This window comes from Cydia splendana, chromosome 18 (assembly GCF_910591565.1).
Source record: "Cydia splendana chromosome 18, ilCydSple1.2, whole genome shotgun sequence".
NCBI lineage: Eukaryota > Metazoa > Arthropoda > Insecta > Lepidoptera > Tortricidae > Cydia > Cydia splendana.
This window is the reverse complement of record NC_085977.1, coordinates 7,127,977-7,153,639: the sequence shown is the minus strand read 5'-3', so window position 1 is coordinate 7,153,639 and position 25,663 is coordinate 7,127,977. Positions and strand designations below refer to the sequence as shown.

The following is a 25,663-nucleotide window of genomic DNA, read 5'->3' as shown; positions in this document are numbered from 1 at the left end:
AACACTTGTTTTGTTTGTTGTTATTACTATCAGTATAGTTTTATTCTCAAAAATGTTTAGTTTTAATTACTTGTATGAAGCTTATTGTGATGATTAAGGAGCTGAATGGCGAATTTACCAAACCTCTAAGTAATAAGTTAGATTACGATTACTAGTTACTAGTATGTATCAATTGTTGTGACATGTATGTGAACATACGACATATCTTCATGTTAATTGTATAAGACTAAGATTATATAATAAATGGGTATAAAAATATGTGGATTGTTATCAATGGCCCGCAAACCTCCTGAAACTAGTTAGTGTCATGGGTGCCATGATTGACACAGTTGACTGGCCTTATGTATACCTTATTACGACGACATAAAGTCTAGCAATGGGTTACTGTTATTCCTCACCTTGATAGAGAGATTTCACTCACGATTGAACAATATGGATATGCTCTGTGGGATTTACGAGAATTAGGACTGGGTAGCTTTTTGTAACTAAATATTTACTTAAGACATCGGACCTGTTGTTAAAGTTACGGCATTGAATTGTACACATTTTACAATTCAGCAGGTGGTTTGTTAAATTAACAACAGTTATTTTATGCATTATCAAACTACACAACGGGACTTAATCGCGTATTTAAGTTTTAAGATTTACCTCCGACGTTTCGAGGACGGCGTTGTCCCCGTGGTCTCAGAGAAGACCACGGAGGTCTCGTGGTCGGAGGTAAATCTTAAAACTTAAATACGCGATTATATAAGTCCCGTTGTGTAGTTTGATAATGTTTAATAATCGTGAAAGTTATGTTATGTCAATATTATTTCACAGTAGTACTCAGAGTAACCTGCTTTTCGTTATAGATCTATCGAATAAAATCTTAAATATTTCTTATCTACTATAACAATGAAAAAAATAATTTATTGAAAAAGTATTATATTCTATCAAGCACAAACTAAAGGCAATTAATTTACCTTTTAGTAGCATAAATGTTAGAGCTCATATTCCTCCCACAATTAAAACCAATCTAATGACACTCCATGCGTTATAATCCCTAATACCAGCTAATACGTATAGGCTGCAGAGTCCCAATGAAATATATATACAATATCACAATATCCCCGCATCCTCGAAAACCTCATCACATCTGCAGTATGAAAAAAAAACAATTTATGAATACCAATAGTAGTTTGTGTTACAAGGGATCAAAATGATATATTTCCGTCAAGGGCGTACATTGAATGCTGAATGAAGCGATGGATTCTACAATAGAATCCCGAACGTAGTGAGGGATTCTAAAGTAGAATCCTGAGCGTAATGAGGGATTCAAGTGTTAACGCCCAAAACGAAATAATTTTGATACCGTGTGACACATTCTGCTTTTCACATCAACTATGAGGAACATAAAAAAATCTTAGTGTTAACACAATCTGATGCTTAAACAGATTATTTAAGCTAAAACAATAATGTGCTAAAATACGAAAAACAGTGTGCTAGAACAGAAAAGTGTTACTTTGATCCCTCCTAGCAGGGAAGAAAAGTGCCACTTTGATCCCTCCTAGCAGGGAAGAAAAAGCCCTTTTCCGAATAGGTGATGTGAAAATAAAATTACAATCGTAATTTGTATCACTCAACTGTTTTCGATTTGTCATACAAACTCATTAGTGATTCCTCATTTACACAAATGCCGCGTCCACGTTAAGGCCTCCGTCGGAACCAGTTTGGTATAAATTACCATAAGAGTAATATAGGCGATCAATCGTCCGCCGGCGGACGACGCTCTCAAACTTGCATATTAACACCTTGTATGTTGTTGTTTTACTTTTTCTAACATTACGGTTGCATTTGAAAAATATAAAAGTAACCTTAAACGATGTGGAAGACGGAGGAGGATGTTGACGCTGTTGTAAGGTAAGTCAGTTTTATTTATATATACCCTCATTTTTTATTACTTTTGAAAGTAATTACGGCACCTATCACGGATAAGTTTGTTCACACAACGTATTGAGTTTGTTAAAAATTGTAATTGATATTTAGAAATTTATACTATATCACATAAATATTAATATGCTTTATTTAGCTTACCTAGTAGGTATTTACGGTCTTGGTATTTGTATTTTGTATCAATAATTCAGCAATTTAAATACCTATATCCAATTGAATAGGTAGGTATTAGTATCTTATAAGAACATTAATCGGTAAAATTAAAATACGACAACCGGTCTGGCCTAGTGGGTAGTGACCCTGCCTATGAAGCCGATGGTCCCGGGTTCGAATCCTGGTAAGGGCATTTATTTGTATGATGATACAGATATTTGTTCCTGAGTCATGGGTGTTTTCTATGTATTTAAGTATTTATATATTATATATATCGTTGTCTGAGTACCCACAACACAAGCTTTCTTGAGCTTACCGTGGGGCTTAGTCAATTTGCGTCAAAATGTCCTATAATATTTATTTATTTATTTTAAATAATTAAACTGGTGTCTATGCCTCGTTACGCCTAATAGTTAATAGACGAGAATAATTTTTTGATATTTATGTAATACATATTACAACAAATTACAGTGCAGAAAAAACGGGAGGTTAAGGACCGATTGCTTTACAGCTTTTTTGCGTAATTTCGTTCTAAGGAAAAAAATGATTGCAAACAAAATAATTCAAAGAGGCATTCAACTGTTGTATTTATAATAGTGAATATAAATTGGCTAACTTATCGCACCTCGGGTTATAATAAAGGCACAATATGGATTAACTTAGTAGTCAACTCAACTAGTAGCCCACAGCGGCACATGCCTTTGAGCTGAATTACATAATACGCCATGAACGTTCGGTTACGTCTATGGTGCTACTATTTGTAAGTTAAGTAATGTTCAGGATCACTTAGAACTAACGCCCATTAAAAAAATGTGTTTCAAGCATAAAAAGGAAAAAACATTCGAATAAACTTTCATTTACTTAATTCGATCGGTTTGAAGTATCCATACCGACCATATATACCTACCTACTTACACAGGTAGTAACTGTAATTCACAGGTAAAAATTGTGAGACTAATACCAATACGCGGTAATCTCTATAATTACAAGTCCGCAAACTTCAGTTCAACATATCATACGAGTTTAGAACTTTGTCGTTTTAAAATGAGAACTGCTCTCTCAATGCTATTTATTCCATGATGGGGTACCTAGCTACATTTGTGTACCTTCATCATCATCGTATTTTACTTTTCATTTTAAATAAATTAATACTCGTAGTTACTTGGAACAGTATGTAGAATATTTTTAGAAACACATCATTAAGCAGTGCATAATTGTAATGACCAGATCGTTAACTTATTAATTTATCTGTTTAAAGTAAACATCTTAAAATGTAAGAACTTATTACAATGATGTAAAAACAAAACAATATTTGTAGTAAATTGTTTATCTCTCTATTAAAGTTTAATAGTTTGGTCAAACGTTCAATCAACAATATTCGTCAATGGTTATAGAGATCACATTCACAGTTCAGCTCGTGAGATTATAATGATTTTTAATTTAGCAAGATTAAAACCTTTAAAATTGGTTAGATATTTTTCCAAAGAGACTTTAAGGTAAGAGCTTTAAATATTTTAATTTAAAACCTATTTATTTAAGCGAGTAATGCCGAAGTAATTGTATAAGTTAATAAGATTATGCCAGTCGTATGTCTTTGACCTGATAAAATTTAAAATAGTAGAAGGCTATAAAATAAGTGCATTCCCGTTGCCAGGGAGGTTTTGGGATTATACCTACTGAGCAACTTTTACTACAGGATCAACCCCGAAATCGCGAAAAAAAAATTTGACTGTTTCATAACATTTTGGCTAGTCCATTTTCTATGGGAGGGTACATTTTTTTTTCGCGATTTCGGGCTGGGTCCCATAGTAAAAGTTGCTCAGTATAATCCCAAAACCTCCCTTGCAACGGGAATGCACTTATTTTTTGGCCACCCTGTATTCTACGGCTGTAATATCGGTTATTATTACAGCCGTAGAATATTTTTCTTCGATTGTTACGACGTCTGACCCAGGTCTCCTCGATTAAAGAAATACGTGCATATCTTTATGGCGGATGTGTTAAATAAATAATAGGTATGTGGAAATTGGCGGCTTAGTGGTACCTACTAACTTATGTGATGTTTATTGTTTAAGATTGTGTAACACTTGTGTAACGTGCCTGTAACAAGGGATACCTAAAATTTTCTTCGATTATTCGATATTACTTAGGTACATTCCTAACTTTAAAGTGCTTCTGTACGGATATGATGGTCGTTCTTGTCTACGTGACAGCGTGATAAAACGGCGTCTGTGACTTTCTATACCACGATGTTAAAAAGTGACAGTTATTTTATCACGTGGATAAAGATGGATAAAGCTATCTGTGACGTTTATACAATAAAAGTGCAATGCGAACTACCTGCAAGTCGACATTCTGTTGTCAACTGTCATGGCGTACAGGCGGGTCGCGGAGCACACCTGACTGACCAACTGAGTTTTATTTATCACCTTGTAATACAACAGAATCTAGACGTCACAATGGCGACGAGGATAAAGAACGTAAGAAAAAACAAAAAAATCGATGTAGTTGCTAAATAACCGACAAAAAGTTATCAGTTTGAAATTATTTTTTCAATAAAAGGGAGGGAGACGAATGACCCAAATAGCACAGGTATGATGGACCCATTGTGGACTTAATTTATAGCTCTGAGCACATAAACATCTTTATAAGGTACACTTCTGGTATTTAAACTATATTTTGATCGAGAAAAGAACTATTTTTACGCTAATAATATTACTATAGGGCACATTTCAACGTCTTATTCAGTTTAAATACCATTTAATGCTTTTACCTTTCCAAAAACGGGTCGGTGAACAGAAATTAAGCCAAATACAGTAAAATAAGTTATTATAAAATAGAAATAAAACTTTTATAGAGACTGTGTATTTAAGGAAGCGTGTAAAACTATAATTAAGTTATACGTATAATAAATAAACTGTCGCGCATATTGCTGTGTAGTGCTGAATATGTCTGTTCACCGGTAATTTACTACAGGTAACTAAGTATACCAACGTGGTGCTGTCTGCGTTAACGGTTGTTGAAACAATATCTGGGTGCGCTGTAGTTTATTATTAGCTCACAAATGTATCAAATTAACGACAAATGCTTAATAATAGTTCACATAATAGGGTTAACACTTTTAACCAGAAGTTATTCTACCTAAATAAATAATAAGTGTACGCTTTATTTAGCGTCAGACTCAATAAAAATCAACAGATCATCTGCTATACAACATGGTGCTACTTAGCTTACGTGTGCTAGTTAGATATGCATTTAAATTATTTAACCAAATCAGCATAATATTATCTGGGTCTTGTTTCTATATTGCAAAAGGAAAAATAAGTAAACAAACTGATACTGTCGGTGAAATTTGTCGTAAAGCTTAAGCTTAATACGAGTATTCTCCAAAAATGGAATACTTTTATGGTTGTAAATGTTGTTGTGTTAATATTGCACTCACCCTCCTGGGGCCCAGCCATACAAGGAAAAAGTCTGAAATTTGCTATTGAAATTTGAATCTATAGTGTAGGATTCAGGGTTGATTTTGTTTTGTTTAAAATGAAACGAAGCAAAACAGATGCAACTCTGCTTCAATTAAACATTAGGTGGTGTCGCTAAGGAGCAAAATGTCATGGTTACGGCGACGGCGAACATTGAATCCTGAACGAAGCGAGGTATTAAAATGGAATACTGAGCGTAGTGAGGGATTCAAGTGTTAACGCCCAAAGTGAAAATAATTTTGCTACCATGTGACCCATACTGCTTTTCACATCACATAATATATGTATAAGGAAATAAAAAATAAAAATAAGTTAGATCAAAGAACCTAAAGTCTTAAGAGTTTAAACCTAAAGAGTCTTAAGAGTTTAAAGAGTTAAAGAGTTAAAAGAGTCTGAAAAGTCTAAAGAGTTAAAAGAGTAGAGTCTAAAGAGTCTAAAGAGTCTAAAGAGTCTAAAGAGTCTAAATAGTCTAAAGAGTCTAAAGCGTTTAAAGAGTCTAAATAGTCTAAAGAGTCTAAAGAGTCTAAGGAGTAAATAGTCTAAAGAGACTAAATAGTCTAAATAGTCTAGAGTCTAAAGAGTCTAAATAGTCTAAAGAGTCTAAAGAGTCTAAAGAGTCTAAAGAGTCTAAAGAGTCTAAAGAGTCTAAAGAGTCTAAAGAGTCTAAAGAGTCTAAAGAGTCTAAAGAGTCTAAAGAGTCTAAAGAGTCTAAAGAGTCTAAAGAGTCTAAAGAGTCTAAAGAGTCTAAATAGTCTAAAGAGTCTAAAGCGTTTAAAGAGTCTAAATAGTCTTAAAAGTCTAAAGAGTCTCAAGAGATTAAAGAGTAAGGAGTCTAAATAGTCTAAAAAGTAAAGTGTCTAAATAGTCTTAATAGTCTAAAGAGTCTTAAGGAGACTACAGAATCTAAGTTAGAGTCTAAAGATTGTAAGAGTTTAAATAGTCTAAAGAAGTCTAAAGGGTCTAAGAGTCTTGAGAGTCTGAAGAATCTAGAGGCGTACATGTGTGCAGTAAACAGATTTTGTTGAAAATAATTATAATAAAAAAAAACATTTTCCGAATAAATGTAAAAAATTCTTCCACCGAACTTAGAAAGTACCTACTACAGCTGGTAGGACCGTGGGCCTTGGGAAGGTATGGCTATGCTTAATAATTCTGCCGCGCCAGCAACGATTGCGCGGTGATCGATTACATTTGGAAACTCATGAAATGCTTACCTTGTCCTCCTTAAATAAGTTCTTTATTTAATTATTTAAACGAGTTTTCAAATGCAAGTACCGCGGTTATGGTGGTGGGGCGGGGTTGCTGATGCCGACTATGGTGTATTTAAAATAACTAACTAGACATTGACACAACCTTGCCTATAAATATGAAAACTAGAAAAGTCGAGTTTCATAGGCTGAAAAGACAATGGTATTAATGTATAGTTTATGCAAGATACGAGTTCCGTATAAATAAATACCTACAATTGGAGTGAAGACTCCGTGAGTGGAACCTAAGTCCGAATGAGGAAATACCATTGGAGTGAAAACTCCGCGAGTGCTGCATGGGATATCGGCCCATGTAGTGCAAATGATAAGTTCTTCAGAATTAAAAATAAATATAGCTCAGGAAAAATTCCATTAAATTTAAATTGTTAGTAATATGTGACTATAATTAACGTTAAGGAGTGAAACTCAGGTTATTGTCACAAAGACTCGTTGAACTTTAATGTATGTCTTGGGGTCCAATCCTATGTATATGTGTCTACCTGTTCTGTTTGTTACACGTTAGGTTACTTCGATAACTCCTTAAGTACAGAAACTCGGTAGTTAGAAGGTACTTACCTAACGCACATGTTCCGTGCTTACTTACGGATAGTATTACAATAATGACTTAATTGTCCGCTTTAGAATGTGCCTGAGTGTCGTGTGCCTGCTATCTGCGAGCACTCTTCCAAGTACGCACGTTTCAGAAGCTAGCGTAATGGACATTTTTAAAGTTGCTGTCGACAAATTATACGAATACTTTTCGCGAAAACAGGTAGACAGGATTGCGATAATGGCGCCGCCTTCCCCCTAAAAGATAAAATGTGCCGGCATGTGATAAATGTGCCTACAAAGGCCAATTCAAAATGCAAAGCTGCACTAGGACTAAATGAGTACCGATAAAAGTCGACGGGCCGACTAAATTAAAGTCCAAAAATAAATAAATTACCTAAAGCCAATCAACTAATTTTAGTGCCAAAAGAACACAATAGTAATTCTATAAATTTACAATCAGGTCAAAGGTCAATTTAAGGTAAATAAATAGACGCTGGGTCCGTCACAATGCCACACATTGTGTAGGTATCTAAAGTAAATGCTGAAAAAAATACAAAGTACCAATCAGTGACGATGCGTGAAACCTTGCACTCCCACTGCGCTACTTTATATATGACTTGTTCCTAATAGTGAAAACATACACATACGAACATAGTAACCAAATCCGTAAAATGGACGGCCAAGCGATGGCGTCAATATCGGACAGTTACCCAGATAGAGATGAGTTTTAATTAAGTGTAATAAAAAGGCACGTTAGTGGGAAATTTATACTGTGTACGTATAAAAACGTAAGGACCAGACGTGATCTTGATTGCACCAAATTGCAGTTTGCCTAGTTGAGGTTGAAACTAACAAAATCAAACAAACCTTGTAAATTGAGGTTGCAGATCGAGCCTCTATATTTGCAAGAGTACATATATATTATCAAAGAGTTATTTACTTAAGTCGTTGTTTAATTATCGTACAGGTACTAAGTAACAAGTATGAACTAAAGCCCAAAATGGCGTAGGGTTTTATTAAAGCAACGGAATAATAATAAAGTAAATCTTCGAACAATGTAGTCGGTGAAACCGTGTTCATGGTAATGAAATTCCATTGGTTCCTTGTAAAATATACATAATTAGAGTTAAACAATATATGCCACCATCAAAATGAACATACACAGGTGCTAGTTTTGCTCTATAATAAATCTGTAAGTAATTGAACCTAAGGGAAGCAAAATGTCTTTAAAAAAAATTATTAATGTGACTGTAACTGTAAAATTAAGGCTATGTATATTGTAGTCAAGGGCTATTGTAGACTATAGTCAAGGCTAAAATCAACTTCCAATTGTAAGCAGGGATTAAAGTTGTTTTCATAACATAAATAATATCATTCATTGTATAAGTAACATTAAGTTGCTAGATTAACAGTACAGTCGATATACCATACTTGAATATAATTGAGGTCAATACTGTATTCAGCAAGTATTATAATTAAAAAACGGTAATAAAATAATGTATCCAATGCAATTTATAATAATAACGGTCAAATATGTAGGTACCTACATCATTTTACCCGAGTAATAGAAATCTATTTGTATAGATCATGGTTTGCGTAAATAACATACCAGTACACAAGTAAAACTAAATAGGTTGTGATATCTGGTATGACTTTTTACCTTACTTAACATTGGACCATTTACGTATATTATAAATTGCATTATATCTATATATTATACTATATTACCTATCAAACAGCCAAGTAAAACTGAGGAAATCAGTTGTTGCCAATAAATAATGTACATGTACGAGATGTTATTGGAAAGCGACCTGTTTGTTACAATTTTATTGGAAATTCACGAAATAGGTATTAATTGTGTGAAACGTGTATATAGCTTGAGCGCTAATGAAAATACCTAGAAAAGTGTAAGCATCCAAAGAAAATATGTATCAATTAAGGTTAAACTGGTAAGATATATAAACCTCGAGTTATTATCAATTTGAATAAAAGAAAGCAGACTCGAAATTCAAAACTGAAAAAAGGAGAAGGAGAGAGACTGACATTGTAAAAGTAAAACCATAATTGTATTAAAACACTTTATTACGCTAAACAAGTACATAACAATAAGAGAATAGAATAAATGTGTACAAAGGCGAACTCATCCCTTTAAAGGATCACTTCCAGCTGACCGCTAAGCAACTGAGAGAGATACTAGGAATAGTGTAAATATTCCAAGGTTATATTGTTAAAAAATGTTTATTGTTGAACTGTTGAGAAATGAATATATCCACACCTCGCCGAGTTTCTTCCGCCGGTTCTTCTCGGGTCTGAGGTTAACGCTGTTTTCCGAACCGGTGGTAGTATGTCGGAATTAGAATCTAAATTAACCTAGCAGTTATAAGATAAACAGATGTGAGATGACTGAACTATTGTTGCATGGCTAACGCATAAAATAAAATAAATAAATCATTATAAAAAGGAAGAGATGTGACGTTTATACAATAAAAGTGCAATGCGAACTACCTGCAAGTCGACATTCTGTTGTCAACTGTCATGGCGTACAGGCGGGTCGCGGAGCACACCTGACTGACCAACTGAGTTTTATTTATCACCTTGTAATACAACAGAATCTAGACGTCACACTATCCATAATACGCCGGCTGGTTACGACTTTATTTGTCAAAGCATTTCGTTATGTGCGGCATTTTTTTCAGTAGGTAATAAGTTTGTCAGTACCAAATCTAAGTATCTAAAACGCGTTGTCAGATAACGTTGATATGTAGGTACACCATATACCCAGTATGACGACAGCACCATGATCGCGGGTTCGAGCTCCGCCATAACCTGGGGGGTTATCTCAGGGATGTTATCAGTGACCTGCCCCTCAACAATATTATCTCATTTACGAGTCGTTCGTCTCTGTTGTACTTACGTCTTGTAAGAGAGACGGGTGTCTGCAAAATTGTCGAGCCAAGGGGGTCTGTGAAGTTGGGAGTCACAGTGGTCAGCTGCCTCTCGACCGGGTAGCGGCTAGCAAAATGACAGCTAAAGTGATTTCAGGACTCGCTGTGGCACGGTATGCATATTTCTATTAAGATAAACATTTAGGTACCTAGGTAATCATTTCTAAAAAATATTGCTGCACAAATTAGAATTTTAAGTTTCTTAATATAGCACATACTTGATCATTATATAAGAACATTACACTACACTTATATTGGTAGCTAAATATATACCTAAACAAGTTTTCATTCATAAATAAGAAGAGTCATTCTTACGTAAAATATTTTATAGTACATATGGTGCTACTTTACCGCTCTAGGGCGGGATTAAAAACAATACGTGACTATGTCAAAAATGTAAAGGGCCATATGTACTGTAAAACGCACTTGTATCGTAATGTAACTATTTCGATTATCTCTGAATGCTATTGCAGCGTCCTAAAGTGTAAGAAGTAAAACTAAGGTTTGGTCAGTATATATAGTAAATCCTAAATTAACCGCCGGTATTTACACCATATCGTTAATACTTTCTGCCCCTGTCCAGAGCGATCGAAGATGAGCTGCGGCAGCAGGTCACCGAGCTCCGCGCCGTCAGCGCGACGTTCAAGCCGCGCCTCGCCATCGTGCAGGTCGGCGGCCGAGAGGACTCCAACGTGTATATTAGGATGAAGCTTAAGGCCGCCGAGAACATCGGCATCACCGCTGAGCATCTTCGTTTGCCACGGGACATCACTGAAGGCGAGGTTAGTCCAGATCATGACCAGGTGGTGATCAGTCTACATCAGGATGAAGCTCAAGGCCGCCGAGAACATCGGCATCACAGCTGAACATCTTCGTTTGCCACGCGACATCACTGAAGGCGAGGTTAGTCCAGATCATGACCAGGTGGTGATCAGTCTACATCAGGATGAAGCTCAAGGCCGCCGAGAACATCGGCATCACAGCTGAACATCTTCGTTTGCCACGCGACATCACTGAAGGCGAGGTTAGTCCAGATCTTGACCAGGTGGTGATCAGTCTACATCAGGATGAAGCTCAAGACCGCCGAGAACATCGGTATTACCGCTGAGCAGATGCGCCTGCCCCCCAGGTAGTGAAGTCTGTATGTACAGCAGCCAAGGCCGAACATATGCGCTTTTGCGCCGTACGATATCACTGAAGGCGAGGTTTGTCCAAATCATCGTACAGACGGTGTGGACTCTAAGGCACTTCAAGACCAAGCAGCTGCGCCTGCCGCGCGATATCACTTTAGGTAAGGTTGGTCTATATAGGTGTTTGTCCAGGTGGAGAGGACTCCACATGTACAGCAGCCTTAGGCTAAGCAGCTGCGCCTGCTGCACGACATCACTGAAGGCAAGGTCAGGTCTTGTTCAGGTCGTGAGGACTCCACTTGTGGAGTGTGTGGTGTGTCCTTCTTATCTTCTAGCACTCCTTCACCACTCCACTTTCGGCATTAGCATTGGGTTCCTGACGTTCCTGTGGGCTGGGGGCCTAAACCGTTTATAGGAAATACCAATGGAATGATCATCGATTTTGATGTTTGCCTTAACCCCCCAAAGCCTGGCGCATCTCCTGCGCTACTGCCTACTAATTTACCTACTGTAGTTAAATTTCCTTAAGATTATCTAATTTCTCAGCATAACCGATGCAAACAACATAGGTAGTTTGTCTCGGTAAACAAGTTTTCGATTTAGCATTGTGGTGCACGACCCGTGATAACGCTATCAGCTGCGCTTGTTATTGATGTGATGTAATCATCTCATCGTTTTGCTTATGTTGGCGAATTATATAATACGAAATAAACTTAAAAATTAGGGATCCATGAATATGCTGGGCTTCTTGCAACTACCTACCTACATATGAAACTTTGAAAATCTGCCAGAGCAAAAATGTAGTAAGCGTGACTACCTTATTCTTACTACTTACTTACTGCTTCTTTAGATGCTTTATCGGGACCCAATATTTAAACGTAATTTATTAATTCTAGGGCTTCAAAGCTACCTATAAAAGTAGCTATGTCTTCATACCTAGTGAACAACTCCATATCTTTTCTCAGCTGCTGAACCAGATAACGGCGTTGAACGAGGAGCCCTCCGTGCACGGCATCATCGTGCAGATGCCGCTCGACTCCACACACACCATCGACTCGCACCTCATCACCGACGCCGTCTCTGCCGACAAGGACGTGGATGGGTAGGTCACTTTACACCCTATTATCCGAGGACCACGGAACGCATGTATGTACGTGCAATACAACCGTGCAATTCTTTTTACCTATCTATGGCGGTCGGCGTCAGCGTCGAGCCACAGAATAAATAATAGTACTAGGTACAGAAGACTCACTCCCTAACAAAACGCGTCTGTTACGATCAGCACAGATATGGCTGCTAGGTGGCGACAGCGCCACGCGCGGCTTATGGCTTTCCCCAAAATTGGGGCCGAACGGATTGCCCGAAATCGCGGAGTGAGCCACGCCTGGTCGAGCGTACATTCCCGGAGCGTGCGTTCCGTGATAAATGGATTAGCCTGACACTAGTTTGTTAATTAATTCGTAGCGAAACTTACCATAATGTACGTATTCAATATTAAATTAGTCTAGAAAGCACTGTAATCGATATGATCTTCACTTTCTTCGCTCACCGCAAGCTGACGGTATTGATTTCTGATAGCTCTCTAAGGCCCACTTGCACCATTCCACTAACCCGGGGTTAAACCTGGAGTTACCATGGTTACCAGTACAATTTGACACTGTGTTGACGGTTAAACCGCTTAACCCCGGGTTAGTGGGATGGTATAACACTTTAAACTCTCGCGTTTTGTACACATATTTAATTACACAAACGGGTCTACCGCGATATAATTTCATTGTTTTTACCTTTAATTCCGACGTTTCAGCTGAGTTGCACCAGCTGTGGTCACGGAAAGACTGACGTCCCAACAAATGTCAACGTGCAATGTGTAGTGGGATGGTGCAAGTGGGCCTAAGTCAACTAAACTTATCGTATACTTATAAATAATATTACTTACCTATTTTAAATAAAACAAACAAACCTAGAGTTGGAATGATGACTGCTGATGACTGAATGATTCTAAGGAACTATGCAAGCGCCCCTGCACCCGTCATATCTAAACATATTAGGCTCTTGATGAAGATGAAATCTTTTGTAAATAAGCTTTAATGTCACATTCCAGTTTAAACACCATCAACGAAGGTCGCGCCGCAGTGGGCGATCTGAGCGGCTTCATCCCATGCACGCCGGCGGGCTGCATCGAGCTCATCAAGCGCGCTGGCGTGACCATCGCGGGCAAGAACGCGGTGGTGCTGGGCCGCAGCCGCATCGTCGGCACCCCGGTCGCGGAGCTGCTCAAGTGGGAGCACGCCACCGTCACCGTCTGCCACTCGAAGACCAAGGACTTGAGTGAAATCGTAAGTTTTAGGAAATGAATAAACTGCGTCCAAGTTTAGGAACCCTTAGTCCCTCATCCTGTATAAATGGTCGAGCATAATAGTGGCGGGTCAGAAGAATTTCCTTCTACTAGTGCTCCGGCTGTGGAATTAACCCCTAACCGCTTTTTTCTCGAGAGACTATGCGGTATTTCAAAAAGAAGTTTACAGGTTCTTAAAGGGTTATTGGCAACGCGTATGCGACACCTGTGACAGTTGCAGGCGTCCATAGCCTACTGTAATCGCTTAACACCAGAGCAGTGTGCTTGTTTGCAACCGACATGGTGCTGCGGTAAACAGTTAACATATCTTGCTTTGTGTGTTGCAGACAAAGACCGCTGATATCTTGGTAGTGGCAATCGGACGACCCGAGCTGGTGCGCGGCTCATGGATCAAGCCGGGAGCCGTCGTCATCGACTGCGGCATCAACCCCATCCCAGGTAAGCTCATTAACTTGCATCCATCTGGCATTTCTGGCAAATATGCTTGCTTGCGTAAGGTTTGCGTGCATTGCCTACGCGCAATGCGCAGTTTTATGGTACGCTATCAGTGCCAGTAGGTACCAGATCTAAAAGTATAAAATTGCTCCACAGATTAGTAACAACATTATACTTACCTACTGGGAATTTAGTAATTTACGCGTCCGATGAACCTACTTATAGTTTATACCATTGACATAATTCTATCTAAAGACCTTACTAAGAATGGTGCTAGTTCAGCGGTGTCACTCACGAATTCGAGCCAATCGTGCAGTACGCAACGCAATTGGGTCAAACAGAAAACGAATGTTTGAGAATGTTTTGGAAAGATGTGTCCCGCCGAGTTTGTTGCCGGTCCCATATTGGGATACCCTCCTCCAATTGAGGGGGGATTTAAATCTTCTCGGGGCAGAGGTGTACGGTTGGAGCCGGTAAAGGTTTATTTGACGTTCATAAGCGCATTGTAATATGCCTACTTGAATAAACTATTTTTTATCTTTTTTATCTTTTAAACTGTGTTCGCGTCTTTCCTGTAGACATACACAAGAGTTAAGGGCTATAAAGGTTAATTTTCTTATTTAACCCTTATTATCCACGTGAAAAGGAGAGCACAGGAGAGAAAACTAGTGTGTTCGCGCGAACTGTACATTTTCCTCTCCTGTGGGCAATAGTTAACACCTTGTGGGCATGTAAGTAATGATTTTATCATAGTTCCCTAAATAAAAGGAGGACCTTTTCACGTGGATAAGGGTTAAATAAGAAAATTAACCTTTATAGCCCTTAACTCTTGTGTATGTCTACAGGACAGACGCGAACACAGTTTTCTTTTTGACCCAATTAGGTGCGACTAATCGCGTTGTGGCGTTAGACTGCATGATTGGCTCGTTTTCGTGTGCGTGACACCACTGTATTGGCCCCATTTTTATGGCCCGTAATGCCCGTCTTTAGATATACATATGTCAATATGGTTTATTTATTCAATAGGGAATATTACGCAAAACTCTGCGTAGGGGACGCCACTACCACTATCCATCATAATCTGGGGTCTACCGCGAAACAAGAAAATCGAAATTTTGTTATCTAACCTCTCTATCACTCTTGCATATTCGAGCGATAAAGAGGCAGATAACTGAATTTCGATTTTCGCGTTTCCCGGTAGGCCCTTGATGCAAACCGCCTTGATCTCGCCTTGATGCATCAATGTCATATTTCATTGTCTGTGAAAACTTGTTAAAAAACAGTTTAAGGCACAGTATGTATAAGTTACTCTATGGTTTACTAGCTAGCTTAGTGCTGCACTCTGGCGGCAGAACATTGCAGTATTACCCCCTATTTTAACCATAATGAGTTTGATAATTTTAATACGTCTAGTGCGTTTAAGGGTAACGCAGAACAGATGTAAACTATTTCAAGGAGACATTGCTACAAAAGGACATTGCTATAACGCATAGGAATGTTAACATATCTGATTCATTATCGGGATCCTTTAATGTTTGTTTTTGTAATTCAAAATACAATAGGCGGAACCAAGCGCCGCATTGAGCCGGATCTGCAATGAACGAATGTAAACAACTATTGTAACTATTGTATCAGAGTGCCTTTACAGGTCGTCCGTTCCGAACGGTGATGATAACCATCCAGTTAAATCTTGTGATTATTGATTGTAACTTAATGGCCTACCTCCGGTTATACACATAGGTAAGAGCACTTGGCAGAATTTTCGTTTACGGTTCATAAAATGACGTACATATTTTGTAATCTTGGCGAGTTATGATTTCACAAACACTAGATGTAACCAAGAATTCGATTTCACGAGGAAGGTTTAAAGAGCTGAAGTGGCTTGTTATTGACACAGGCGTTATTTATGTTTAAAAAGCCTTATTTTGTGTTATAATTTATATTACTTAGGTATATTTCTGCCCTTAAATTGTTTGTCGTAGTGAATAAACAACTTTTTTCGCAGAAGTTAGGACTTTTAGGTTCACTGATCAGAAAAGCCACTTTGATTAATTGGTGACTATACTTCCACCTTAAAAATTTAAAATAAAAACCTACCTACGATTTTAAAATACTTTCGAAACGCTCGAAGGGGGCCCTAAATGAGGGGTTTCTTAGAGTGCCATTGCAAAGTTTAGTAACTTACGCCCGGGCCTTCAGTTACAATGACCTACCCTTTACCCGCAGACCCATCAAAGAGCAGCGGCCAGCGGCTGGTGGGCGACGTGGCGTACGCTGAGGCGCTGCAGGTGGCGTCGGCCGTGACGCCGGTGCCGGGCGGCGTGGGCCCCATGACCGTGGCCATGCTGATGCGCAACACCGTGCAGGCCGCGCGCCGCAGCCTCGACCGCCTGCGCGCGCCCGCCTGGCCGCTCAAGCCGCTGCGGCTGGTGCCTAAATCACCGCCTCCCAGGTAAAATAAAGGGACAGTGTAAAACGCATCTGCATAGGTGAAGTGAAAAAAAAATTCAAGAGACACTAAATGGTAATTGTAGCAGCACTAACAGAAAGGTTAAATGTTTTCGTAATAAAGTGACCATTACTTATATTTCTAACTACTTACAGGAAGGACTGTCATCAAATTTGGGGTCACTTCTTAGAACTCCTACAAAATCCTAAACTCTGAATAACGTCATCAATATAATGTGTGGCTCCAACAAGTACCTACCTACCTAATATACAACTAACACAATTCCAGTTATTACTTGTAAGGAGATTGCAGAGTCATAAAAAATTATGACTAATTGGTGGGTTTCCAGGAAATAATCATGATATTAGTTCAGAACAAACTACCAGTATAATTCAATTGCCCCCCTCCCACTCCTAGAGGATAAACTTTGTAACTAAATATATGCCCCTCCAGTAACTCAAACTGCCCCCCCCCCCCTCCCCCCCTCTAGCCCATCGGCCATATAGACTGCCCCCCACTAGACCATCAGTTGGCGACACCCTTAAACAAAAAGGTTCTCCTTCCACAGCGACATCGTGATTGCGCGCTCGCAAAAACCCAAGGACATCAACCAGCTGGCGGCCGAGATCGGTCTCGCGCCGAACGAGGTCTCCCAGTACGGCCGCACCAAGGCTAAGATCGCCTTGCATGTGCTGGAGCGGTTGAAGGATCAGCGCCCCGGGAAATATATCGTCGTTGCTGGGTAACTACAACAATCTCAATAATACATACTCATTTTATTTATAAAACCCAAGGACATCACCCAGCTCGTGGCGGAGATCGGTCTCGTGCCGAACGAGGTCTCCCATACGACCGCACCAAGGCCAAGATCGCCTTGTCCGTGCTGGAGCGGCTGAAGGATCAGCGCCCCGGGAAATATATCGTCGTTGCTGGGTAACGACAACAATCCTATTATACATACTCATTTTATTTATAAAACCCAATGACATCAACCAGCTCGTGGCGGAGATCGGTCTCGCGCCGAACGAGGTCTCCCAGTACGGCCGCACCAAGGCCAAGATCGCCTTGTCTCTGCTTGAGCGGCTGAAGGATTCAGCGCCCCGGGAAAAATATCGTCGTTGCTGGGTAACTACAAGAATACCTACTAATAATACATACTTACTCATTTTATTCATACAACCCAAGGACATTAACCAGCTCGCGGCGGAGATCGGCCTAGCGCCGAACGAGGTCTCCCAGTACGGCCGCACCAAGGCCAAGATCGCCTTGTCCGTGCTGGAGCGGCTGAAAGACCAGCGCCCCGGGAAATATATCGTCGTTGCTGGGTAACTACAACAATCCTATACATACTCATTTTATTCATAAAACCCAATGATCGATCTCGCGCCGAACGAGGTCTCCCAGTACGGCCGCACCAAGAAGGCCTTGCCTGTGTTGGAGCGGTTGAGAAACCAGGGCCCCGGGAAATATATCTTGCTTTTATATTTTACTAATTAATCGTTACGTAACAGGATCACCCCAACGCCGCTGGGCGAGGGCAAGAGTACTACACTGCTGGGTCTCGTGCAGGCTTTGTGTGCGCGCCGCAGACGCAACGCGTTCGCCGTGATGCGTCAGCCCAGCCAGGGACCCACGTTCGGCGTGAAGGGTGGCGCTGCTGGCGGTGGATACTCGCAGGTAATACAACAATGTCGTCAATGGGACATGTTACAGTTAGTGTAGGTTTAGTGTTGACGCAGCAGACGCGGCGCTGCAAATGGTAGGTAATAACTTGTTTACACCAACTTTCTGGGCTAGGCTTAGGCGCCGTGTTGAAAAAAAATCAAAAAGCATTTATTTCGTTAAATTAGTACAACATAACACTCTCACGGTTGGGACTTCCTAGTAGGTAAGTATGTATAATACCTGTGACAGGAATTATACATACTTACCCAGGTTTAGATACGCATTAACCATACCATAAGCTGATATAGGTATTAAGTATTTAAAAGAGGCCAGTCTTTGTTTGCGCGCTTTATTTTATACCTAAACCGTAATTACGGCAAGCAGAATTGAAGGACAAATTAAGAAAGCAGAAGTAATCCACCAAAACACTTACTAAACAGTAAAGAGTCACCATCAAAACTATCCTTCTCAGACGTCCAAAGCGGCAACATTAACCTTGTACTTTTGCTAAGGTTATTCCCATGGAGGAGTTCAACCTCCACCTGACGGGCGACATCCACGCCGTGACCGCCGCCAACAACCTGGTGGCCGCGCAGATGGATGCGCGCATCTTCCACGAGCTCACGCAGAAGGATGGGCCGCTCTACGACCGCCTGGTGCCCCGCATCAAGGGCGTGCGGAAGTTCTCACCCATACAGCTGAGAAGACTGCAGCGGCTGGGCATTAACAAGACCGATCCGGACTCGCTGACTGATGAGGAGAAGACCAAGTTCGCGAGGCTCAATATTGATACGTCCAAGATTATGTGGAATAGAGGTGAGCGGTGTGTTCTTATAATGATGATTTAGAAGACAATTTTATTGTAATAACATTTAACGCATTGTACTCGTACGGGTGTTGTAATGTAAACTTACTGAATAGGTACTATAATACTTACCACAAAATAAATACAGTACCTACGTACTTTACACCGAATGTCTTCTATCTTACAAAACTGATATGCGATAGCTGAAGATTTCGGAAAATTGAAAGGAAGGAATCGTGATTTTCCTCCCTAATGCATGATACGTTCACTTTGACTCTTCAATAAGACCTCAAAAGGTGGCTCCAACGCCGCTGTGCTCAAAGAATAGTAGGTATTCAGAAATATCGCAGCCAAACTATTGAGTGACACAATGTACCTAGCTACCTAGTAAATGATATCATCGTTGTTTCAGTGGTGGACCTAAACGACAGATACCTGCGCAAGATCACAGTCGGCCAATCCCCAACGGAAAAGGGCTTCTCACGCGAGACCGCCTTCGATATCTCCGTGGCCTCCGAAATTATGGCCATCCTAGCTCTGGGGATAGACCTCAAGGACATCAAACAGAGGCTGGCCAGCATGGTGGTGGCACTAGACAAGAGCGGCAATGCGGTAACTGCTGACGACTTGGTAAGACTTGTTTGGTTTCTTAGGGGTGTTCTGTTCGGGTATACATATATACATATTATAGGGACATTTTTACACAAATTGACTAATTGTAAGTTCCACGGTAAGCTCAAGAAGTCTTGAGTTGTGGGTACTCAGACAACGATATATATAATATACAAATACTTAAATACAAAGAAAACACCCATGACTCAGGAACAAATATCTGTGCTCATCACACAAATAAATGCCCTTTTTTTTAATTTATTGAGAAAACCAAACAGTCATATAAACATATCAAAAATACAATACAAAAAATGTACTGCAACAAAAGATACAATAAAAAAGACCTGGAGGTTCATAAATTATAAATTATGTTACTTAACTGTGTAAGTATAATTATAACTACTGCATATTAATATCAGATAGAAAAAACCGCTATCAGTACTGCCCTTACCGGGATTCGAACCCAGGACCATCGGCTTCGCAGGCAGAGTCACTATACCCGCTAGGCCAGACCGGTCGTATTTTACGTAGGCTGATAAAAAGACAAAAATATATAAACCAATTTATGTGTGTCTTCATTCCACGTTACCAAGAGTTCATTTACGATTCGAATGTTTTTGTCAATTCTTCCCAAGTACATAGGTAGTTCTGCCAAGGGAAACAGTATATAACGTGACATGTTTCAGGGCATGACCGGCGCCATAATGACGCTGCTCCGCGACGCATTCGAGCCGACGCTGATGCAGTCCCTCGAAGGCACGCCCGTGCTCGTCCACACCGGGCCGTTCGCCAACATCGCGCACGGCTGCTCGTCGATCCTAGCCGACAGAATCGCGCTGCAGCTCGCCGGTCCGGCGGGATACGTCGCTACTGAGGCTGGCTTCGGCTCTGACATTGGTAACTCGCTCCCTTATAAAAGGTCTACATTACATGATTACAGTAGGAAACAAAAGTAAGGCCTTTTAGCACAGAATAAATAATAGTACTACCGTACAGAAAGGACACTTCCTACAAACCCGAAGTTTGACAGCAGTTCAGGGTCGAATCATGCTATCCATTTCTAATATATGGCACTATCCCTTTCGGCTATTTAGGGTTGTCAAAATTCAAGTGATTATCTTATCTGTGGTCGTGCACGCAAAAGGAAGTCAAGTCGTGCCAACCCTAATAATTGCTCGGAGCAATGCTGAGCCGAACGGAGCCGAGTTCGACCGAAGTGAGGAGTGTCTCCCCACTGCTTTTAGTAAGCATTTGTAGTAAGCATTTCCAGTTGGGTAACAACTAATCTCTAAACTCTATGTAGGTATGGAGAAGTTCTTCGACATCAAGTGCCGCGCGAGCGGCGCCACGCCACACTGCGCAGTGATTGTAGCGACGGTGCGAGCCCTCAAGATGCACGGTGGAGGCCCGCCGGTGTCGCCCGGCGCGCCGCTACACGACGTCTATGTCAAGGTAAGTTTGACATCTAAGCCGCGAGTTCCACATTTAATCTAGCGATAGAGCGCCACTCAAAGATGTTCGACGTCCGCGTGAGCTCCGCACCGGGTCAGTGATCGTAGCGACGACGGTGCGCTAAGTATAACGTACGTTCCACGCCAAGTCCATGTGGAAACGTGAATATGAAGCGTAAAAGCATTGACAACGAGGTTTACGTCAACGTGCAGGCGTATTCTGATTGCAGTAACAGTAACCGTCTAAATGAGGCTTGAAAGAGAAGTTTTCTGTCTCCGGCACTAACAGATAAGAAAAGGTGCCTAATAAAAAGGAAATAATAAAAAAATAAAAATAAAGAAAAAGAAAACCAAAATAAAATAACTTAATATAATTTCTTTTTTTTAAATAAGGGAACCGCCTTCAAAAAACCAACCCACTGAAAAGCACAAAATATTTTTTATATGGCACTCCTATACGTGTCCAGTCCCTATCCCGTCGTAAAGCAAATTTCTGCCAAAAAGTAATTAATACCTAATAATAAGAAAATTAATAATCACCCGGGTAATTACTTAGTTTTTGAAGTCGGTGCCAATCCCAAAATTTTAGAGAACCGATATTTTAGACAACGAAGAACGCTGGACTTTCTTGCATTATAAAGACATAGGTACTTAGTTTACTCATTAATTTAATTCTTGTAGGTACTACATACTCGTATTATTTTTCTGATTGGCAGCAAAGAATGTTTTTGTTGGTTTGGCACGCCTTCAAAAACTAAGTAATTACCCGGGTGTTTATTAATTCTCTTATAATTAGGTATTAATTACTTTTTGGCAGAAATTTGCTTTACGACGGGATAGGGAGTGGACACGTATTATAGGGGTGCCGTATAAAAATTATTTTGCGCTTTTCAGTGGGTTGGTTTTTTGAAGGCGGTTCCCTTTAAAAAAAAAGAAATTATATTGTTATTTTATTTTGGTTTTCTTTTTCTATTTTTTCTTTTTTTTTTTTACTTTTTAGTGATAGGTAGGTACTTCATTTATTTTAGGTTTTGGGCTAAAATACTAGTTTGTTAAGCTCTCCATTTAGTTTTAGTGTAATTTAGTATTAAGTTGTTTTGTTTTAGTTTTCTTTTTGTTTATTTTTATTTTTATTTTTTTTTATTTATAAATTTTTAGTGATAGGTACTTCATTTATTTTAGGTTTTGGGCTAAAATACTAGTTTGCTATCTTTTCCATTTAGTTTTGGGCTAGTAGTAGTAACTACCTACTAATGTTGGTGATGGTCTAACTCGATGATAATCGCGATAAAACATAATATAACGTTTCGGTGCTAAACGATTTGTATGTATATTGCTCCCACTCCCACTTCCAGTCCCAGTCCGACTCCGACTCCGACTCCGACTCCGACTCCGACTCCCACTCCCACTCCCACTCCCACTCCCACTCCCACTCCCACTCCCACTCCCATTCCCACTCCCACTCCCACTATTTTATCTAAATCGGTTTCAGCAACTTAAATTTGTTGGTACTACCAGTTCGGTGTTGATCAGCCCAATTGATTTTTCAAACCATCCATGTACTGTACACTAAAACCTTCTCCAGCATGTAACACTTTTATGAAAACCGCATCAAAATCGGTTCAGCCAAACGCGAGATAATCAAGAACAAACATACAAACATACGGATCAAACTGAGGACCTCCTTTTTTTAAAGGCGGTTAGGAATAAAGTTGATTGGCCCACCTGGTGGAACTCTGCCACATAGGCACACGACGACAAGTCGGTTAATCAAAACAAAGTGGCACACAATGTTGCACCAAACCTGAGTTCCACTAGGTACAGCCAGGGTTCAGCATCAGCTCTATCTTGGGTATTGCTCTCCCAAGTGCTCATCAAGACGCGTTGGATGACCAAAACAGCGTGGGCCTATGTTGCACCAAACCTGAGTTCCACTAGGTACAGCCAGGGTTCAGCATCAGTTCAGCTCTATGTATACTAAAACCTTCTCCAGAATGTAACAAACACTTTTCTGAAAACCGCATCAAAATCGGTTTAGCCAAACGCGAGATAATCGCGAACAAATATACATACATACGGATCAAACCGAGAACCTCTTTTTTTTTGAAGTCGGTTAAAAAATGAATATAACTCATTTCTTTATGGTTTTTGAACTAAAATGTACCTACTCATGTATGAAAAAATATTGTTATCAGGAGAATCTGGAGCTGCTGGAGAAGGGTCTCTGTAACCTGCGCAAGCACATCGAGAACGGGAACAAGTTCGGCGTGCCAGTCGTCATCGCCGTCAACAGACACGGGTCAGTCTTATCTCTGTCTCTTTCTGTGTTATCTTAGTGTGCAAAGCAAGTGCAGGCTAGAGCGGAGCGAACAGCGCGACGTCTATTTGAAACAAATGCAAACAGACGCAAGCGGCATTAGTGCACGCTGCTCAGATCCCTTGGAAACTCGACGCCACGCGCACGCCCCGCTGCTGGACGTTCGCCACTGAGCCCCTTTGCTGACTTGCGCGGGTGCACGGTGAATGCGCGCGGGTATATACTTACCATCGTCGGTATCCGTAGCACGCATCCGCGCCGCGCCCCGCGCCAGTTAGCGTTGCCCATAAGCTCATAACAAATACGAACCCGGAAAAACATGTTTAAAGTGAGAAAAGAGGGCCAGGTCAAGCTTTTTTAAACATTCAAAGATTTTTAAATTAGCATAGTTCTAAAAGGAAGATCCTGATCGAGCCTCCTAAGGTATTTCCTACTAACGGATCGATTTTAAATTTCGTAATAAAATTTTAACTTTTCCTTCCTCGTTTACTACTTAGCCAGATGCTGCAACTTTGGTTAATCATCAACATTAGTGCTAATTCCTCGTACCACTATAATGAATGACGTGACGTACCACTATGTTACCACCTAATTTATGTAACACATTTCTGGCAAATGAACGATATTTCTATTTCTATGATGTTAGTAGCAGAAGTAGGTGTAGTAAAAGTTACAAAATATGATCAATGAACGAGGTCAATTTATTATAACGCAATCAGATCAAGCAATAACAGCCTAGTTTATTTTCAGAAACGACACGGAGGCCGAGCTGAAGCTCGTCCAACAGTTCGCCGAAAAGAACGGCGCCTTCAGAGCCGTCATGTGCGACCACTGGGCCCGCGGCGGAGAGGGCGCGCTCGACCTCGCCGACGCCGTCATCGACGCCTGCGACTCGCCCTCTTCCTTCCGCTTCCTGTACCCGCTGGAGGGACAATCCATCCAGGACAAGATCCTCACCATCGCTAAGGAGATGTACGGTGCTGGAGATGTGCAGTACACGGATGAGGTGCTTCAGAAAATCAAGATGTTCACTGAGAAGGTGGGTTATTACAAATGTATTTAACTTAATAGTTTTGTTAGAATATGAGTAGTGGCTGGTTTTGGTGTTTTAGCTCTGAGTAGATCACTCACATCACATGATATGTCTTTAATGTGTCCAGCTTAAGGCGTAAGAAAAACAAGATAAAGCACTTACCTAATCTCTCTGTCTCTCATGGAAATCACAAAGGGCCCACCATTGTGTCTTACTTTCAGAGTTCTTGAATATTCGAAGAGGGTACCTAATATTTGTTCTATTCCAGGGCTACGACAAGTTCCCAATCTGCATGGCCAAGACGTCCAACTCCCTGACGGGCGACCCGGCGATCAAGGGCGCGCCCACCGGCTTCACGCTCCGCATCAACGACGTGTTCGTCTCCGTCGGCGCCGGCTTCGTCGTCCCCATGGTCGGCGAGATTTCCAAGATGCCCGGCTTGCCCACCCGTCCTAGCATATACGATATCGATCTAAATACTGAAACTTTGGAGATTGAAGGGCTGTTTTAATCTGTCTGTTGTTGCGGGTTTATCTCTTATCGCTGCCAGATGTCTTCTGTCGGGGACGGACTCACAATGACAATAAAATCGCTAATGTCAAATCCGTTCCGAGCTGTAGGTACTTTCCGCATCCCAAACTGACGACCGCAGCCTACGACCGCGAAAGTGCAAATGAGAAGTTTTACGACCCCGGTCGTCAGTTAGGTTTGCGGATAGTATAGTATTTAACTGTCCACGCGCTATCTTCAGTCTCTTTTGTTATTATTTTTACTTACAATTTAAAAAGAGTGGTCAGTTCTGCTAATGCTATAATAGCGGTAGGTACGGATTTGCACGCTCAAAACCTGATTATTGTTTGTACCATGTAATCGTAGCTACTGGACGTTTTGTAATGTATCGAATAAATGTTATACTTGTTTATATTCACGCTTTGTTTTTTTTTATCCTACTAGATTTAAACTGTGTGGGTAGATAGTTAAGGTAGTAATGGTAAATTTTACTCATCAACCGTCCATTACTACGGTACACTTAATAATAAGAATGGCAATTAAAGATCCAGGAAAAGTAAGTATACTATTGTATATCATGTTTTAGTTG

General features: G+C 40.3%; 1 protein-coding gene and 1 long non-coding RNA gene across 3 annotated transcripts in view; one reads left to right on the top strand and one right to left on the bottom strand.

Annotated features, from left to right (window-relative positions):
- The window catches only part of LOC134799485 (uncharacterized), a 386,600-nt gene that overhangs the window by 163,260 nt on the left and 197,677 nt on the right, over positions 1-25,663 (bottom strand). The window contains exon 2 of the long non-coding RNA XR_010145417.1: positions 2,202-2,386. This is a non-coding gene — a long non-coding RNA (uncharacterized LOC134799485). The remainder of the gene's footprint in view (positions 1-2,201; positions 2,387-25,663) is intronic.
- On the top strand, positions 10,196-25,490 carry LOC134799454 (C-1-tetrahydrofolate synthase, cytoplasmic). 2 transcript variants are annotated; one of them, XM_063771852.1, is made up of 15 exons: positions 10,196-10,424; positions 10,895-11,093; positions 12,407-12,543; positions 13,543-13,777; positions 14,124-14,235; positions 16,459-16,684; positions 17,250-17,423; positions 18,193-18,358; positions 18,859-19,162; positions 19,564-19,781; positions 20,450-20,660; positions 21,067-21,215; positions 23,410-23,513; positions 24,282-24,570; positions 24,833-25,490. In XM_063771852.1, the coding sequence occupies exons 1-15, from the start codon at positions 10,387-10,389 to the stop codon at positions 25,073-25,075; spliced, it is 2,805 nt and encodes a 934-aa protein (XP_063627922.1). In that variant the 5' UTR covers positions 10,196-10,386; the 3' UTR covers positions 25,076-25,490. The 2 variants fall into 2 exon arrangements, with proteins under 2 accessions (XP_063627922.1, XP_063627923.1); XM_063771853.1 differs by lacking the exons at positions 10,196-10,424; positions 10,895-11,093 and adding an exon at positions 11,222-11,335.